We start from the raw sequence: 19,177 nt of genomic DNA, 5'->3' as shown, positions 1-19,177 counted from the left end.
TTAATTGCAAGTATCTAAAACATCTAGCACACATTTTTACAACAATGTCACATATAAGCAAATGTCTCCAGTCTAGACAGTCTTTCCGGCAAAATTACTGGGTTTTGCAAGCTTAAAGTATCTGCGCTTTGCAAGCCTAAATCACTGGACACTGTTTTGCTGCGACAGAATGATATGCAACATTTCTGTGTAGCTCGAAGCATCGCTGCTTTATACGAGAAAAACATATCTAAGCAAACAATCGTAAAAACACAGCACAGGATTGTAAACACCGAAACATTCCAATACTTCAGCATTCAATCCCGCAGCGATGTGATTTAACGCTGAATCTGTTTCCCATCGCAGCTCAACTGTCGAATTTGTCGCTCGTTTACTTCGTGGAATAACTCTTTCAAATTGTTGCCTCGTCATTTTAATTCTTTAAACTTCGTGCAATGTTTCAATTATTTCCCGTTGAACCAGCACCAAAACCGAACAACGCGCAGAGAAAATGCCCGAGGGAGTAAAACACCGAAATGCCACAACTACAACAGGTTTGTAAAGTTGCCTCCACTTTCTTGGCCGAGCTGCATTCGAAAGCAAACGCGCGACGCACTTGAAAAGCCACGCTTGGTTAAACACGTGCTACTACAGCTAATCACGCGACGAAACAATCGAAGATTTGCTTGAACTAACTTCGTTACTGCTGAATTCCAGCTTGCCTGCTGGGACATGTCTTGAACTTGTATGCGTGAAATTTTAATTTTGCGAGCAAATATGAATAAGCTGTAGTCTGAAAAAAATAAACAGAAGCGTATTGTCTGACGGCGCTGACGTCATCTACGTAAATACATGACGTGTCGGGTCGGGAGGAAATATTTCAGTCACAGCGGCAAACACTGCTGCGTTGCAAATACTCGCAAACATTAATCAGCTTAAACACATGATCATTATGATTAGGCAGCACAGCGTCTGGAGTCCAACATTTCTCACTCGATGTTTTTTCTACGATGTAACATACCAATGGGGTGTGTGTCCGGTCACGACTTTTGGTCGAGTTGCATTTAATTCTGCTTGTTTATATTTACGCTCATCCATCATCTGAAACGTATAGTGCTTGGTAGTAATGCACAACATTAGAGCGCACAACAGTTATGTCTTGCTGTCGTGGCACTTCTCCGTATTGCGACGTAACCTTTCATCTTAATTAATTAATTTCGTCACTTAAGTGACGCAATTGCTTGGCCTTTTCTTCTCTTCTATACTGTGTATTGAAACGCGCTGGGTCGGTTTGTCATGCAATGATTTAGTGATAATTTCGTTGAAAAGTAAAACCGTTTCGTAGCCTGTTCGTCCCGTTTGAATCTTTAAATCTGGGTAACCACAACCAAAATACACTTAAAACATTTTCTGCACATTATAAGGCGCGTTTCTAGTAGCCCAATAGAAGGGTTTAAAAAAATACATTGATATAAATTATCGGAAAAAAAGGTGTAGTATTTTAAAAATTATGTAGAAACATAAAAAAGCTTTGAACAATAAAGCATGTTGCATTTTACGTCAATATGGCCGTTATTTTCACCATTAAACTTATAAACAGGTGCGTATATAAATGCTGTTTTGACAAACGATTTAGGTTTGTGAAAAACATTAAGTCATTAAATGTCCCTTACACGGTTTTAAGATATATATACATACAGGGTTTTTTTAAGGTTTGGTTTGGGTGACCGCTAAGTAGTTTTAAGAGACCGCAAGTGTTTCATTTAAATACCAAAAAATAGCCATATTAGTAGCAAGTCCAAATTTTGGGAAACCGCTGGAGAAATTTGGGGGACCGTTTCGGTCCCCCAAAACACCCTAAATAACACTGTATACATATATATTTCGCCTTTACAGTATCATCAGTATCTGTAAGCAATTGTAAACACACCATGTCGGTAAAATTGTCCGCATAAAACATTCAACTGGGTAAAACATTCAACGAATTTATATTTCATGATTTTTTTCAGCGGCCACACAGAAAAACTTTGCAGATCACCACAACAGAGTTATAAGCGGGTCTGAAATCGGAGCCCGAACCCGAAAGTAAAAGCCGGCCCGAACCCAAATCGTTTTTATGAAGCCCGTTTAGGCCAGGAAGTTTGATTGACAGGCCTATACATTGAAGCTTCGGGAAAGACCAATAGGCTACAACAAACACAATGGACGTTTGGTTTTTAACAAGGCGTTTTAGGGCTGTTTGGCGTTAGTTTAGGTCCAGCAACTGCCAACTTGGCTAATTAAATTTATTCAACAAAAAATACTGACACAGAGTGTAAAGTCCTGCCCGAATCAGGCACGTTTTTTTGGAGGAGTCCAAGCCCGGCCCGACTTACAATTCGGCACCACCACAAACGCACGGCGCCGTTTCGCATCTTTTTCCGCTTTTTCGATGCTTCGATGTGATTGATTGATTCGGAAGGAAGAGGAAAATTAGCAGGATGATCTGATGGGTTGAACAATTGATTCGAAAATTTGTTTGAAGCTTACATTGTATCAGACAGGAGGCGGATTGCAGAACTGAAAACAGAATCGCTAATCAGACATTACTTTGTGCGTTGCTGCTGCTTGTTTAAGCTGAACTTGGCGCCTATAAAGCTAGTGTTTTTATGTTTTCTACTTGATAACTATGATACTTCTACTTGTTTTCTGCTGAAAACAAAACTATTGAACTCGCAAGGCAAGTAAAATAGTCTAATTTTGTACGTATATTGTTTTCAAACAGCGGACACTAAGTCATTTTAAGCAAGTCACTAATGACTTTTAACCAACCCAGAAGTGCATTTCTTTGTAACTGAGATTCTCTTGTTAGATAATTGGTGTTTTCTTTTAAACGACAACAAAATTAGTTTATCTTCAACTCAACTATTCAAGGTTGAGTGATTTTTTATGAGGTAAATCCCCTGTTGTGCGAACCTTGTAACAAACGGTTTTAAATTTTTTTCTTCAGCAACAAATTACATGAAATTGACAAAAATGTGTCAGAGAACAAGGCTGACGACACATTTAATGGTGTTGCTGCCTTTGCTCGTCATTTCATGGAAGATATTTAACTATGTAAGCCTTGACGAGCCACCGTGGTAAGTTTTAAGTGTTGTGAGATTTTCAACTTTTTAGAACACCAACAATTTCTTTGGTTAACATTTAGTTAAAATCAACATAAACCTTATAGCAACTTGATTTTAACACAAAATTTTTTCAGGTCTATTTGTGTTGCACAGAGAGAAGTAACGGACAAAAACTCGAGTATGAATGTGTGCTACAGTAAACTTACAACAGAAACAGACAATTTATCACATTCTTTTTAGATTCATGCTTGCCAATATATTGGGAGAAAATGCCTGGAGTTTTGGAAAATGAACGTCTCACAGGGAATTTACTAAAACCAATGAAAGAGCCTCGGAGTTTAGCAAAATTTCTAATTTCTCCTGAAATCAGCGACCAAGATGCCTCAATCAAAAGATGTAAATCTGCAGGTACTGTTATGCTTTAAACCTTGTCAATTTTGCAGCTTTTTAGGACTGTTCAGATCTTATAATGCCAAATTTGTTTGGGTAAAAATGAAATCAATATCATCTGTAGTGGTTTGTAATAAGAAATACACAGAGTGAATGAAGTGTGCAGAAATCGTCAGCTAAGTAATGCCAATATATGTAATTGGAATTATCTGTTGAGCATCCATGGATCAGGACGATTCCTGTATTAGTACATCTTTAACCTGTTAAACTTATTACATAATTTAGTTCAGTAATGTAATCTTTACATATATATTGTACGATATGTAGTATTCCATTTTGATGTGTTTTTTTTATTTGAACTTGTTTAAACTCAGGAAATATTCACTGGACAATTGTCAACTTGATCAAGAGCACAGTTTCAAATCACCACCGGAGAAATGTTATTCGGTCAACTTGGGGGTCAATACAAGTTCACTTGGGTCTGCAGATCAGAAATGTTTTCGTCGTCGGCAAAACAAAACATCACGCCATTCAGAAAAAGCTCGAAGAAGAAGTAAAGTTGCACAACGATATCCTACAGGTTGACTTCTACGATGATGCTGGGTAGGGAAAAGTTAACATAGAGCAGAGGTTTTTAGTCTTTTTGCTGTAGTTTCCCACTAAAGTGACCAAGTTCAAGTTTACCTCTCTGTCCAAGTCCAAATTTACATTCCCAACAACTGCCTTGATTTCATAAAAAGACACTCAACTTTGTCACTAAATAATCAGATTTATTACCTTAGATATTCAAGTAAAACATGAAACAACAATTTATTTCACCTTGACTATCGGTTAAGAACAACTGATATAGAGTGAAATGAAATACTGTATCCCCGAGTTATGGAAGGCAAATTTCTTCTGCATAAAGCATTGCTAATCAATATTCTTTTAAAATTCTTGCACACTCTGTTTAAATGTACAAAAATCTATGCTATGAAATAAACTGTTATGTGGTCACAGCATGCGTATCTTACGTTTCCATCAGAGGTCTGTAGTGTACTCATGGAGCTTGTGTATTTGCCCAGACATAAAAACCACATATGGCAGATATTTAAAACATTTTTTTTACCAATAGTAAAGCATAATTTTTCATATTTTACCAGATCAGTACCAGAAAAAGTTTTGGCCGGAATGCAGTGGTCGTCAATGCACCTTCACCCTGAAACCCTTTATTCATCCATGGATGACGATATTGTTCTCCACATTCCCAACCTTGCAAAATATCTCATACATAAGTTTCTTGAGCCTCCAAGATGCAGAAATGAAATGGTATTCCCAGCGTCAAGACCCTGTTATGAGCATCTTCCAATCTTGTGTGTGTACAGCTACCAAAGCAAGGACTATCCAGAAAGGAACTGGTTCAGCAAGTGGTATACATCACACGAGGAATACTCTGGAAGTACTTGGCCAAAATACTGCCGCGGTGGAATGTACATTGTGCCAGTGAAAACAGTTTCTGAGCTTTTTGAAATTTCACGTTCGATGCCACGGATTATGATGGATGATGTGTGGGTCACTGGATTCATGCGCCGTAAAATGGGGATGGGAGATTTGAATATTGTGGTAAGTTAAACAACAGAAATGGCAGTAAACTTGTGTGGAGTAAATACATTATACTGCATTTGTCTTAATGATTGTTGTCATTGTAATGGTTGAAATATAACATTTGTATGTATGGCTGAATTGCCTGCATTTGGGTGCAATGGCTAAGACTCAGCCCACTGACAGCCCGATCACAGCGAAGGCCCTCTTCAGGTTTATTAAATACATACAAATCAAATGAATTCAAACTAGTTTTTTGGGGAGCGGTAAAGTAAAAAAAGGATTTTGTCACGGCAATTTTCTTTTGATCCAGCTACTATTCAAGTCCTTGTTTAATTTTGTCAAACTGATCAAATATATTTTTATGCAGCCGGCAGCACATTCTGTGCGTCATGAATTTCAGTTTCGTAGCACAAACGACAACTTCGATGGGATCCTGGTGCAGCATCTGTGGGGAGACATGGCCGACGGAGCTGATATCCCGTCGCAAATCAGTCAAGTCTGGCAAAGTTGGAGTCCCAAGTTAACGAACCGCAACACATGTTATCTTGGTTAATGATATGCATGAGTTTGTACTACACTGTGTCTGACTGAAAGAAAACAAGTTCAACATTCTTCCATGCTTAAATGCAAAACACTTGTTTACATATAAAGCATGTTAGGAAAAAATGTAAGAGGATATGTTGGTGAAAAAGTTATTATTTGTGTGGTGTGCTCACTGCCAGGTTATTACTGTGGGCTGCCTTGGTTGTTCAACATGTACAACTTAATAAGAAAGGGCATTGGCTCCTCCTGGCTACTCCATTTATTATGTAGATGCTATGTGGGATAGAGTGCAACAGTCTGTCGTGTATTTTTTTGTTTGTCGTTTATTTTAAATGCAAGTTTTATATCAAAATATTTTTATTTTGTTGATGTGCTGATACATATTTGTGTTTTTGTATTGTTTATCAATGTTGCTAGTGAAATACAACGTCATGTCTGTATTTGTGAAAACATATCATGTGGCTGTGGGTTAATGGAAGATAACTAGCTGGGGTGTTGCAGTGCTACAATTTGTGGATTCAAAATCTTTGAAGCGGATATCCTTTTTGAAAAATGGATAGTGGTCAAGTTTGTGGAGCTCTTCTGGCAAATGTTATTTATTCCGACGTTTCGACATCCTATACAGGTCGTCTTCATCAGGGTAAATAACACTGATTGCGACTAGATAGTGGTCGTTTTTAAGTAGAAAACATTAATAAATGAGGTATGGAGGCGCCAAGTTCGGCTGAAACAAGCAGCAACGCACTAAGTAATGTCTAATTAGTGATTACCACGAAAATAAACAACTCATAAGAGATGTTTTAGGCTGTAAAAATTCATAAGAGATGTTTTAGGCTGTAAAAGGACCAGTTTGGGGTGATGCCGTTGTTTTGATGTGGCAAAAATATAGACTGGTTAACGGTTTTTTTCATGTACGATAATGGAACTCCGATTAACCTACCAAAATTTAATCACGAGGCAAAGCTCGAATATCCCTCCCCGGGGTAAAAAAAATCAAGCACCGTACACTAGAGGCGCTGTCACATATTTGTGTCGCTTGGCAACGCACCTTTATTTGAGAAAGTTGTTGTTACATTTTATTCGACTGAAAGAAACCGAATAACTTAGTGAAAATTGAAGTTAAGTTACCTGATATTCTTTCAACATGGTAAGTTACCTAAAATGTGTTCAAATATGGCCATAGGGATTTTTTATATTTGCGAAATATAAGATGCAAAGACAGTAATGAGGTTAACCTCTAAAAACGTCATATTTGTCGGTTTAAAGACATTTTATCAAAGTTGCAGCAATTTGTGTTGCATGAAAATTAGTGTTTGTTATTATATTAAAATTAATAACTAAATTACTTTTTCCTTTTCAGCCTGGAAGCCGAGTGGCATCAGTGTCATCGGCAGGTTCCATCGGTTCAAGATATTCCAAAAGATACAGAACAAAATCCAAACAATCAAGTGTGGATGAAACCTTGTTTGGTGGTCCACCGAAGGTAAATTCCAATCAAATATAATAGCTTCTGTCAATATTTGTGTTTGGACTGCAAAAAAATTGTTTGAATTAAGGATGCTCTACTTGATTTTGGCAAAAGAAACTGGTCTCATATAGTTACATAACTTACCTGGCAGCTGGTTAATGTTTTTTGTCCTGTATATTTTTCATCACAAATTGTTTTCAGCCAAAATGTGAACCAAAAGAGGAAAACCTTACGGTGTTGAAACCAGTGCCACGAAGGAACGGACTTCGATCAAAAACAAGAAAACCTGAAACTATCCAAGTTATCACAAAAGACCTGATCCGAAATGTTGTGTAAGTGAATGTTTCTCTCTGTTTGCAATTACATTAAGATGTATTACTAGGGCCAGGGAAATGAAAAGCATTTAAATTGTTTTCTGTAAGAACAAAATGAATCTTTTTCGTCCAAATGTTTTAGGTGCACAATGGCTATGTGAGTTTCATGCCAATCTTGTTTTTTATCCTGTGTACCATAGTTATACATGAAATTTGAAAATATTTTTAGCGTCCCTGGCACAGACCCTTCAGGTCGAAGCATCGTTCTCAATCCTTCAAAGTTTGTGAAAATCCGTCAAGCATCCAGAGTTCGAACTAAAGAGGAAATTCAACAAGAATATGAAATGAGCAAGATTGAAAAAGACCAGGCTATGGTAAAATGCTGCTAAACATAGAGAACTTGCCATGAAACCGTGATGCTTTGTAATGACGGTGTAACTGCAGCGCATTCAGTCATTATCCACCAATTGTGCCCTCCATTATTTTGCGCTCCATAACGTTTCAACGTTGCACAGCTATTCCCGGGTTGGTGATTGTTTTAGTGCAATTTTGTCGCTATGTTTGTTTTAATTAGTGAAATAGCCTATTAATGCTTTATAATACAGGGTAGCTCCAGCGCGATCAGCCATTATCCACCAATTGTGCCCTCCATTATTTTGCGCTTCAAAACGTTTTAACGTTGCACAGCTGTGCCCGGCTTGGTGATTGTTTTAGTGCAATTGCGAAGCTATGTGTTCTTTCACCAAGCAACTCAACTTATGAAACATTTTCTGACCCAATGACCCTTGTACACAGGAGGCTGCACAAAAACGCAAAGAGGAAATGAAACAGCGAGAGCTGCAACGAAAGCAGAATGAGAAACTGAGCGACCTCGAAGCAGAAGCAAAAGAGAAAGCTGAATATTTGTTGGAGAAAGCGAACGCTCAGCGCCTGGAACAAGAGGATGAAGTGAAACATCTTAATGAGGTTGGTTGGATTCGATTGTCATCATACAAAAGTTATAGAGGAAACTTTATACATAGCTTAACACTCTGTCACCATTTGCATTCAATCGGCCACAAAAATGTTTTAAAAGTAATCTGTAAGTTTGTGTAGCTGATGTGATGGTGTTTCAGAGTGATGGCCCTTTTTAAACTGAAGAATTTTGACAGAAACATTAAAACTGCATGCACTGATGTGACCTTATAGGTCAAAACAGTGTGCACTGTCTGCAGATTACCATGTATTGGCTGGATGCTTTTTTAACATTCCAAACAAATACTACTTTTCAGCTCATACTGAATGCAAAATGCCATGCAATCCGGGATGCACAGATTCTTGAAAAGAAGTCTGTAAAGTCTGAAATGGAGACTGAGGACAAGAGGCTTGACACAATGATGGAAATCGACAGAATCAATGCTATAAAAGCTCAAGAAGAAATCGAGGAACTCAGAAAGCAACAGAGATATGCGTAAGAAAATAATGTTTTACAAAATATACCAAAAATATACCTGATGATTAAAATTTGGCAACCTGTTAAATGAACGCTATGTACGGATCTGTTCATAAGTTTAATTGTGAAATTAACAGTCGAAATAGATATAAAAAGTGACATAATTTATTGTTTAAACGTTTCGGTAAATGTTCATGCCATCATCAGTGATATGAGAGGTTACATCAGTTTCACGTAAAGGAATGATAAAAATGTGCGAAACTGTTGAGTGAACTGCTTTAATTTATCCTGACAAAAACCTTAAATAAAATGATTAGAAATGTATATATCCAGTGACCTTGTGTTGACAATATTGTTTTCTGTTTAGTGGAGCAGTCCAAGTTATGAAACAAATTGAGCAAAACGCTCAGGAGAGAATGCTTGACCAGGAACGCAAGGACCAGGAATCACAACAAATGCTCAAATATCTGGAAAAACTACAAATGGAAGATCTAAAGTAAGTGAAACTGGCCGTCATGTTGGGTACAAATAATTGATTTTAAATGGTACTGCACTTGCACAACCATGAGTCCTCAAACTCACATGAATCTGTGAAGTGTTTTTGTAAGTCAGCCACCACATCATATCACAAAAAGTGAAATCAAAGCTGTTTTATGCTTCTTTTAATTTAATTTTCTGCAAGTCTATTAATGGTTATGTGAAGGCAAATACATTTTTCTGTGCTAAATAGGTTAAATTAGTATATGGTTAAGAAAAATTGACATGCCAGTGCCACCCATAACAAACTTTAGGCAGTTACCCAAATACCAAACCTAATGTTCTTTGTGTGTTTTTGTACAAATTTATACAAACCAGCATCTAAACAAAACATTTCTCAGGGAGCTGGAACGCAAACACCAGGAACAGTTGAAGATGCAGAAGGAGATTGATTTGATCAACCAGGAACATCAGAGACAGAAAGAGTTGAGGTCTGAACAGGAGAAGTTGGCCGAACAGAAAGTGATTGAATACATGAAACAGAAAGCTGTAAGTCGTGTGTTGAATATGTCTCGGTCAATTGCTTGAATATCTGCACATGAATAATTCAGTCTTTAAAGTGGTTATTAAGTATCACAAAAGATCACAAGCTACCTATAATTAATTGCATGGAAGTTAGTGTTTCAAAGCATTTTTAGTTTACAATAAAACGTACTATATCACATAGAAGAGCAACAATTTCCCATTCAGTTACACCACTTGTTTGCACAAATTTTTACAAAACAACAACAACAAAAACAATTTCACCAAAGTTTAATAAAGGGTTAAATTTATAAAAGTTAACACCAACAATGAAACAATTTTACTGCACCGATAAATTCCGTTTTTTTGACATTTTATTTTTTCACAGCAACGTGAGGCAGAATATGAAGAAGAGCAAGAACGAATCCGACGTGAGAAGGAGAAGGAGGTTGCACGTCTCCGAGCTCTTCAGGAGAGAGCGCGGGATCACCAGGCTGAACAGGATGCGCTGAGGGCAAAGAGAAACCAGGTAACACACTAACTTGTGAATTCAAATAGTTGAGTGCTAATACAAATACAATAAGTTTAATACAAATAGTTGTTAGTTTAGTGACAAGAGCACCTGGTTGTATTTGGTCTTTGCCAAGAAATCAGTAACTGTATTTATTCAACTGTAAGCGGCGGCTTTTTAAATCTTTTACCCTACCGTTTTGTGCGACATTTTTATGTTATACCGATGTTATCAAGGGCTGATTACATTATGTTTGACACCTTAACATACAGCTTACACTCAAGGGCAGGTTATAATCGAGGGTGGCTTACAGTTGAGTAAATACGGTAATAGAAAACAATTTCTAATGCAATTTGTTACATAACCCACATGCATAGGTTAAAGTGCTTGCAGCCAATTTGGACGAAATGTGGGCATTTTGTACAGTGACTACCTTTATTCTTTGACAATGTGGTGATAGCTTCTATGTTGTTTGCTGACACTTATCTTCCAAGCTGTTGTCTTTCCAAGTAGAACGGTCAACTTACAAGCAGAACTGGCCTTGTTACCACTTTGGCTTGTCCAGCAGAGATCTGTTTGGTTGAGTTTTAGATCTGACATCTTATTTTGCTCCCAGGAACAAGCAGAGCGTGAATGGCGTCGCAAGGAGCAGCTTGAGATGCAGAAGAAGGTTCAGGCTGACGAAGTAATGAAGCGAGCTAGAACTGAACAAATCCAATCCAAGGAACACTTCATGGCCGTCCAAGCTCAACGGGAAAGACTTGAGTTTGAAAGAGTGCTGAAGTAAGAAAGTATAAATTTATTTTCTGTTATTTATTTGGGCAGTTTTTGCAAAAAAAGTTCACTTGGTATGGCTCCTAGCACTGAAGGCTGACACTGGCTCCAAGATTTCCTGTGACTCCTAATATTTATAGAGTCTTGATTTATTTAGGTTTGCTATTGTGGTTTAGACAGATGGTGAAACATGTCCACAACAGCTTTCCAATGCATCCCAGAAATAACTTTGCTCCATTACAGCTTATTTGCCATCTACAAACATACATGTCTTGGTGTTAAGTTATGCAACATAATAGAATCCCACTCCTTGTATTGTAAGAAGCCGAGTTCTAAAACCTTCGACTCTGCAACCCCTGCTACAAATATAGTCTTATATGTTGCTAAACTTGATACCATGTTTTACAAAGGTGGTGCTTGTCCAGGATAGGAAGTCCTGGTTTAGCCCAAAAAAGTTAAGTAACAAGTAAAATATAAACGATGAAATACTTACAAACTTCCAGGGAGCAGCAGAGACTTGTTGAGATCGACAAACGTAAAGAGGAGGATGCTCTGAAGGACAGTCGGATGCACGCGGATGATGTAAGGAAGCAAATCCGTGAGAAGGAGCAGATTAAGATCTCGGATAGAAGATCATTCTTTGAAGAGGGAATCAAGATGGAAGAGGAAGCTCGGCAGAGAAGATTGAGACTCGATGATGTAAGTTGAAGATAAACATAAACTTATAACTGGGATCAGCCCTAAAGCATTCATGGTAAACTCATTTCTATATCATAGTACATCAGGCCTGTGAAGTAATTATACTCAGTGGTGGGATTTAATTTTTTTGCCAGCCGGTTCTATCAGAAAAGTCATAATTTTCAGCCGGTTCTAACACAAAAGTCATATTTTTCTTTTGTTACAAAAACAAAAAGTCCGTTCTGATACAAAAAAGTCCATTGACAGTAACCAGTAATGCTAACCGGTTCGCTGATGTCATAAATTTCGTGAGGCTGTTCTACAGAACCGATGCGAATCGGCTGAATCCCACCCTTGATTATTCTCAATTGGTCAGTCACCAAGCCTTGTCAGTCGGGAATGCCTGGTGACCGGCTGATTCGTATTAGATTAATTTAGGTAACACTAATAAGCAATCTAAAAAACAGTTAAATTCGAGTTTAACCAGTAGATTGGGCCTGTACAAAACAAACATATAATAGCATGAGTTTCAATTATAAAATAAGTTCATTTCTGGATTAGAAAATGAGTTTGGTTCATGCAAGGTCTGGTCAATCTATATCATTGGATCCAACAACATGATGACAATGGTTAAAATAACAAACCATTTCCTATTTCAGGTGAAAAAGAAGAAGTTGGATGATTTGAAGAAAGCTGGTGTTCCTGACAAATATTGTGCAGAGGTGGAACGCAGAATAAACGCTCCACAAGGACTTGTGTTCTAAGCAATGTGTGAAATATCTATGTGCTGTTTATGTGTCACATGTTCTGTTTTCGTCACTTTATGTGCCTTTGTTTGCAAGTGTGTTTTATTAGCAAACATGCAAATACAAATTAAACACTGTTGGTTCATACACAAATGCGTGTCATTTTGTTTTGAATTATATAAAAAAAAACGCTAAATTTTCACACATTGAACAAAATAAAAAGGGTTTGCGTCTAAAAACTTAACCTGTCTGTGATTCAAGCTTGGGAAAGTCTAATTGGTTGAGCTTAAAGGAAATCGTTAAAACCCTTAAATCAAGTTCCCAATCTTAGCTTATTGTTTTGTCACTTAAAAGCGTTTATAATATACACACAATGAATAACAGCGTTTAAAGGTTTTATAAAATGAAGCAGTTTATACTCTCTTTTAACTAAAACTACGGCATTTGGGTTGTTTTAGTAAGTTTGGCAAACGCGTTTGCCACAAAAATATTTTTGTGAGTAAATACAAAAGAAAAAATGCAAACCCAGCAAAGTGGTCACGGCTCGCTAAACTTGATGAGGTCATGACTCAGTGACGCAGGTTACGCGTGACTTGCCAGGATGACGTCATTTTGCCATGGCGTAGCAACTGTTGCCGATTATTGACGTTTTATTTGCGTGTTCTTTGGAGCGGTGACGTTTTATTGGAATATCGAGTTGCAAAAGCAAATATATGAGATGTATTCGTTGTAAATAAATGTTAACGCATTTTTACAAGAGTTTCTCCAACAGAAACGCATTAAACATTCAGTTTGCAATTAACTTACTGACTAATGGTTGCAGATTATATTTGTTTTGCAAATGACAACCACTGATCAATTAATGATTAGAAACAAATAGAATCAAGTGAAGGTTTTAGTGAAGACTCACTATGGAGGAAAACACATTTGAAAGAGTCGACTTCAGGTAAAATCATGGAATTGAATATTTTAATTCCAATTTTTAAATGTTTATGATTCAGGCAAGACACTTCAAGTTAAACGATCCCCTTGTGTTAACTTATATGAAGTCTATGACTTAAGTTTAAGCATTACAACAGGCCAACTTAAATAGAAAACATATTTGGTAAACAGTTTCAACTATTTAGATTGAAGCAAAGCGAACTGCTATGATAATTGGTATTAGCAAAATGTGTTGTTTTAAAAAATCCCTCTGACACTGCACAGAATTTATAGGTTAATTTGTTTGCATGTTGACCAACGAATTTAAAAATGTAAAAATGTTGCAAGCAATAAATATATTTAATCATCTAAATGCTTGTTTAGGTCTGGCTGCAGTATTAATCGGCTTGAAAACTTAATAAATGTTTTCGATGAGTTCGACCGGCATGAATTTGATGATCAGATGGCAATGGAGGTCCACACAATGAAGGAACACATATTCAATATTCTAGGTGGACTTTTATGTTGAAAAATTAATTAGGGACCATGTTGCGTTTTGTACATATACATCCCAAAAAGTTGAATTACAGTTTTGTGCAAAACTACATGCAGAATATATACTTAAAACTGAAGGGTTTTAGATAACTATGTTGTTGTCAACAATTTCTGTACTAAAGGACTTTACATAATGTTTAGGTGATGTTCAGAAACTGGATGGTAAACTTCCAGTGGCGAATGAATATCTGCTTTTATCTGGAGGAGCACGAGACGGGACGCTCGATATCGATGTAGATGGACCTGGGGAAATGGCAAGGTACGAAGTTAAACATAAATCTTGATTAAAAGTGATTTCCAATAATATTTAACTTCTATTTTAATAAAGTATTTGTCAGCTGTCAAAACAGTAAAGCCTTGTTTGAGAAGGAAATTTATTTCAACTTAATGTTTTTTCAGGGGAAATGACTTCGATCTTGATTACACTTTATTTGTTCCAATTCTGAAACTCCACGACCGAAATCAGCCAGTTGTGTTGGACATGAGACATTCTATTCCATGTCATTCATGGCTGAGTCTTAAGTAGGTCTTGTGTTTATTTCAACACCTTTTTCATTACATCCTAACAATTGCTCAAGTTACTAATGACAACTACAGTGAAACATCTGCAATGAAATGTTCTATAACAAACAAGACCAAATTGTATTTCTGTTATACATGCTCTGTAGTTTTAGTTTTTATTAATGTTTTGAAAGTTTTGAGTCCTTTGTTGTCATTGGTAAATGTAAACAATAACAGAAAGGTTGATTTAATAAACTTATTAATATTTTCCAGGTTGTTTGATGATGAAACAATTTCTCGATGGGAATCATGTTGTTGTGCGGTGGAACAACAGGGCGAAACAAACTATTATCTTTCCCCTCCTAAAGTTTGCGAATGGTTCCACGATGCCTTACTGAAGGTCAGTAACGTCTTTACATCGCTTATAACCACACAAGGTTTTTAAATGCAATGCCTCCATGTATCCCATTAACTATGCGATTATATCATTCCTTTGGCATTAATTTTTAATTGCTCTAAAATTACCAAAATGGCTTTTCTAATTTAATGGTTTGTAAATGTTGCTAAACAGCTGGATGTAATTTATTTTAAATTATACAATATATCAAAGATGTAATCCATTTTTAAACTATACAGAGTGTTATACTTTTGTTTACAATTACAAATTTTGTGAACTAGGTGACGGATGAAGTAAAAGCAAAACCAAAGAGAGGAAATCCTACGATATTAACAGTCAGTAACAACGGACTCGCAACGACGATTATACTAAACAGCGGCGGAACTCGAATCATGTACGATCTTGTGCCTGTGGTTTCATTTCGTGGTTGGCCTGCCGTCGCTATGGGGTGGCTGTCAGAAACTCATTTTTGGGACGGAATAATTCCTGAGGAAGAAGGTGATGGGTTTATAAAAAGTTTAACATAAATTTTGGGATCAGTCCTGATGCGTTAATGCAAACCAATGATCACGGCATACTCTTGTATAAATTTTTCTAGCCTATGCCTTGCCATATGTGGGAATGCTTGGTGACCGGCTAATTCCTTATCAGGGCTTCAATGTGCCTGGCGTACTATGATTTATAAATATTGTGATTACTGTAAAAGCATGTCCCACCTTTTAGGGCTTTCAGCTCCTTAAGTGCTACATGCGGTCTTGTTTTTGATACATCTCTTATCAGCGATCCTAATCATTTCACGCGTTTAGAAAGAATGTTGTGTGAAACAGGATAAATTTTCTGGTGAATCAACTTTCCCTAAACATCGACAGTCACAAGTTCAAACTGAATCTTTGTTTACAATAGAGAACACTTCCGTTATCTTGTTTATTTTTACATCGTCTTAACCTTCCTGGATATAGGCAAGATAGGGGATGTGGTCATGCCTCGTTTGTTACATAAGATGCAAATTATGTCAATTGCATTTTTGTGAAGGAAAAATTTTTGACAAATTGTTTTTCAATGATTATTGTGTATTGAGAAAGGTTTTGCACACAATTTTATATTCAAGAAATATAATTATGTTGGTTGTAGGTAAAAATATAGAAGTATGTCACAAAAATAACAGGCACAATCCATTTTCTTATAACTATGAAGCACAACATATTCAGGTCACATAAGGTATTTAGGTGGTGATTGATTATTTTAAATCCTCTTGTTTCAGTGATTACCGGATTTCACCTGGTTCCTGCGTGCAGCTTAACGGGCAACAAGGATGTAGAATGGAGGTTGTCGTTTGCACGAAGCGAGGTTCAACTGAAAAGGTTCATTCCTATGCCCTTCATGAAAACTTTCTATGCATTCAAAGCTGTCATGAACAGAGCACTTGGACGTTACAGTAAAGTAAGTCACCACAAAATTAGGCATAAGTTTTTTGCAGTCTTCATCCGCTAAGCAACAAGCTGAGAGATTCTTTTTTAAAGTTAAAGTATTACTACAAAAACTATTGTCATGTTACAAAACTTAATATGTTTTGCAAAAGTTAATATTGATGACTTTGCTGAAGAACAGTTATGGTTTTTCTCCCAATGAAGGCCTGTGTGCAGATGTTTGTATTGGCTTCTGTTATGTTATTGATTTTTTTGTATTGCTTGACTGTAAGCCATGTTGTTATCAGTGATTGATGTATTAGCTAAATTATGGGATGACTGATGCTTGCTGAAACAGCTGTCAATACAAAATTTTTCATTTGAATAATAATAATAATGATGTTTTTTGTTAAAATAATATAAATATCATTCATGTGTCATTTTTCTTAAACACTGGGAATTATACATGATTGTTTATTTTACAGGTAATAAAACCCTATATTCTGCGTGGCTTGCTACTGTGGGCGTGCGACCGAGTAAAACTACATTACCTTGCCTGCGACGAAACAATATCGGAATGCTTACTGGGACTTATCGATGATACGCTTCAGTGCCTGCTCAGTCGGTCATGTCCGAATTATTTCATTCCGCAATACAACATGATCGGACATCTCGACGACAAAACAATGTTAAAACTTTGCCAAGTTGTTCTAATGGTGAGTTTTCAGTTTCAGTTTTTTAAACACTTTCTGCATATAGTGATAGAGTGGATTACAATTGGCAAAATAAGAAGTTAATCATAGAGTGGCAGGTCAGTATGTGTATATTGTGAGGGAATAAGGGCCTTCCATGCTTTGCGAATATGCACATAATTTTTTTCCATAGTATCCTGGTATCAAAAAATAAAGTCCATTGATTAGTGAATTCAGTCCTTCAATACAAAAGTGTTCGCTATTTGTGGTCTGCAATCCGCTAACCAAACCCAAGTGTGGCTCTCCTCAGCCTTAGAACCTGGCCTAGACATTGGTTAAAAGCATGTTTAGTTCCATCATGAAATCATTTTTAAATGTACCACAATGTATGAAGCAAGCCAGGCATAAAATATAAGACATAAATCCTGAATAATCAATTTGTCTCCATTTTAATTTGGCACATTTTGCTGAACTTACAAACTTCACAATGATATAACTATGTCAGAATAATCACAGTTTGCACATTAAAACTCATATTTTCATTGCATTGGGTTGGAACTAAAGTAGAAAACTGGTTGTCAGTAATTTAACAGAAAGTAGTCACATTGAGAGCTAATGGAGTTGAAACAAGACTCCGGGGAGCATTTAAAAATGAAGATATTGATTTGTGGTGGGCAGGTACGCAGTGACCCAGCTGAACATGTGAGGAATGCTGTCGACCAAGTGAAGGCTGCTCGAGCGCTGACCAAGAATTATCACGACAAACAATTGAAAGAGCTGACCTTGCGGAAAGATATTACTGGGTAGGTTTTAGATCGTATAAGTGTTAGAAATGGAACATCTGTAATGCAATAGACAAAATTGGTAAAAAAAGTGTTTTAAAGTGATTTTCACTACGATAAGCCAAGGACCTGTACAAGTGTTTTTTTCTCCAAGTTTTAAGTCATTCGGTTAAAAAATACCTGCAAAAGTGGATTTTTGCCAGGTTTTGAGTTCATTAAAATATTTTTTTTACTATATTTCTTAAAATTATTCTCATTTTGTTAAACTTTCTCAAAACAAAGTGTTACTGACGCCATACTAAAAACTTGTTCTTAAAAAATGTTGTCTCTTGTTCACAGTGTAAATGGAGACACAATTACTAAACCGGTGGTCGGTGCTGATTCTCGTCAAGAACTTGATTTAGCCGAGAAAGTGAAACGACTCGTCGACAGCAACCCAGGAAAAAGTATTTCGGTATTTCTAAACCCAGATGATGCGTCGCAACCACATTTCAGAATTGATGGCAAATTTTTCTGAGCTACATCCCTCCAAGACTCGTTACACAGGAATTGTTGGACGTTACCATGCCAACGAGCGATTCGTAGTCAAGCACAACATTTCTGTAACTTTGAAATTTGACCAATTTCCAAAATAATTCATGGCTGAATAGCGTTTCTAAAATGTAACACAACTTGACCAAACTTAATATAACTATCCCAATTGACAAAATTCTATGAAGTAACCAAAATTTATAATCATATACTTAAATATATCATTGAAACATTTGTGTGCAATAAGTAACTGGAACATGTGGCCACCACTAATTTGGACCATTAAATTTGCAATTCAAAACTTAATCAAGTTGTGTTCAGTAATGTTAATAAACAAGTGCAATGCAACATGCTTCATTACCACATGAATGTCACTGCCTATGGAATAAGATTGGAGTAAAACAGTTGTGTTTGATTATTTTGTATGCATGTGCATTAAGTGAGTGCTGGTGCTTCTTTTCTGTGCACTTTTATGATTTCTTTTACTTGAGGAATGAGCATTTGTTTTACTTCTTACATTCGAAGCTTATTATTTGTATGCCAATGTATTCAGTTCTTCATAAGTTTGTTGGCAAAACAAACAAATAAACAAGAACAGCTGCTGTGGTGTTGAGTTTTGTTTATGACCGGAAGGCACATTAACACAGGTTTTAGTTAAGGCACAAAGATTTGGGTTGGAACATAAAGTGTGGTAATGTGAAGAATAGTTAGCTTAAACCAGGGGTGCACAACCTTTTTGCTACAAAAAGTCTGATGCATAAGGCTACTGGGCTGGTAATACATCCTTTTAGCACCGCAAAAACTGTTTAGAGCAGTTTAAAAATAAAAATATTTAGTAAAAGAGTTTTATTTACGTCACGTCCTCCA

General features: G+C 36.6%; 3 protein-coding genes and 1 long non-coding RNA gene across 5 annotated transcripts; 3 read left to right on the top strand and 1 right to left on the bottom strand.

The window, feature by feature from the left end:
* Positions 1-2,371: 2,371 nt before the first annotated feature.
* On the top strand, positions 2,372-6,043 carry LOC145229208 (beta-1,4-mannosylglycolipid beta-1,3-N-acetylglucosaminyltransferase brn-like). Of its 2 annotated transcripts, XM_080094507.1 has the most exons (7): positions 2,372-2,698; positions 2,969-3,098; positions 3,221-3,264; positions 3,327-3,494; positions 3,851-4,079; positions 4,619-5,078; positions 5,428-6,043. In XM_080094507.1, exons 2-7 carry the CDS (start codon positions 2,980-2,982, stop codon positions 5,611-5,613), a joined length of 1,206 nt encoding a protein of 401 aa, XP_079950633.1. In that variant the 5' UTR covers positions 2,372-2,698; positions 2,969-2,979; the 3' UTR covers positions 5,614-6,043. The 2 variants fall into 2 exon arrangements, with proteins under 2 accessions (XP_079950633.1, XP_079950634.1); XM_080094508.1 differs by lacking the exon at positions 2,372-2,698 and having other exon boundaries at positions 2,881-3,098.
* Positions 6,044-6,683: 640 nt separating this feature from the next.
* LOC145229207 (cilia- and flagella-associated protein 45-like) lies at positions 6,684-12,763 on the top strand. The gene is made up of 12 exons (XM_080094506.1): positions 6,684-6,750; positions 6,964-7,086; positions 7,273-7,403; positions 7,615-7,759; positions 8,181-8,351; positions 8,657-8,835; positions 9,185-9,313; positions 9,696-9,843; positions 10,205-10,345; positions 10,944-11,110; positions 11,605-11,800; positions 12,439-12,763. Exons 1-12 carry the CDS (start codon positions 6,748-6,750, stop codon positions 12,541-12,543), a joined length of 1,638 nt encoding a protein of 545 aa, XP_079950632.1. The 5' UTR covers positions 6,684-6,747; the 3' UTR covers positions 12,544-12,763.
* On the bottom strand, positions 7,071-10,847 carry LOC145229210 (uncharacterized). Its single transcript, XR_013860389.1, has 4 exons — positions 10,761-10,847; positions 10,166-10,324; positions 7,216-9,886; positions 7,071-7,134 (listed from the first exon to the last, which is right to left on the bottom strand). It is a non-coding gene; the product is annotated as an uncharacterized LOC145229210 (long non-coding RNA).
* Positions 12,764-13,205: 442 nt separating the features above from the next.
* LOC145228155 (nucleotidyltransferase MB21D2-like) lies at positions 13,206-18,912 on the top strand. Its single transcript, XM_080093152.1, has 10 exons — positions 13,206-13,471; positions 13,831-13,958; positions 14,143-14,260; positions 14,401-14,523; positions 14,776-14,902; positions 15,181-15,397; positions 16,161-16,339; positions 16,791-17,021; positions 17,676-17,800; positions 18,119-18,912. Exons 1-10 carry the CDS (start codon positions 13,437-13,439, stop codon positions 18,294-18,296), a joined length of 1,461 nt encoding a protein of 486 aa, XP_079949278.1. The 5' UTR covers positions 13,206-13,436; the 3' UTR covers positions 18,297-18,912.
* The last annotated feature ends 265 nt before the right edge of the window (positions 18,913-19,177 follow it).

Source organism: Phallusia mammillata, chromosome 5 (assembly GCF_965637545.1).
Source record: "Phallusia mammillata chromosome 5, kaPhaMamm4.hap1.1, whole genome shotgun sequence".
Classification (NCBI taxonomy): domain Eukaryota; kingdom Metazoa; phylum Chordata; class Ascidiacea; order Phlebobranchia; family Ascidiidae; genus Phallusia; species Phallusia mammillata.
The sequence above is the reverse complement of the archived record's forward strand: the minus strand, read 5'-3'. Positions and strand labels throughout refer to the sequence as shown.

Bases quoted from the DNA above. Each gene is read 5' to 3' on its own strand.
- LOC145229207 (XM_080094506.1), top strand. The intron at 8,352-8,656 runs GTTGGTTGGATT...ACTACTTTTCAG, and splicing joins AAGTGAAACATCTTAATGAG to CTCATACTGAATGCAAAATG. The intron at 8,836-9,184 runs GTAAGAAAATAA...TTTTCTGTTTAG, and splicing joins AGAAAGCAACAGAGATATGC to TGGAGCAGTCCAAGTTATGA.
- LOC145228155 (XM_080093152.1), top strand. From the start codon at position 13,437: ATGGAGGAAAACACATTTGAAAGAGTCGACTTCAG. The intron at 13,472-13,830 runs GTAAAATCATGG...ATGCTTGTTTAG, and splicing joins TTTGAAAGAGTCGACTTCAG to GTCTGGCTGCAGTATTAATC. The intron at 14,261-14,400 runs GTACGAAGTTAA...ATGTTTTTTCAG, and splicing joins GGACCTGGGGAAATGGCAAG to GGGAAATGACTTCGATCTTG.
- LOC145229208 (XM_080094507.1), top strand. From the start codon at position 2,980: ATGAAATTGACAAAAATGTGTCAGAGAACAAGGCTGACGACACATTTA. The intron at 3,495-3,850 runs GTACTGTTATGC...GTTTAAACTCAG, and splicing joins CAAAAGATGTAAATCTGCAG to GAAATATTCACTGGACAATT. The intron at 5,079-5,427 runs GTAAGTTAAACA...ATTTTTATGCAG, and splicing joins TGGGAGATTTGAATATTGTG to CCGGCAGCACATTCTGTGCG.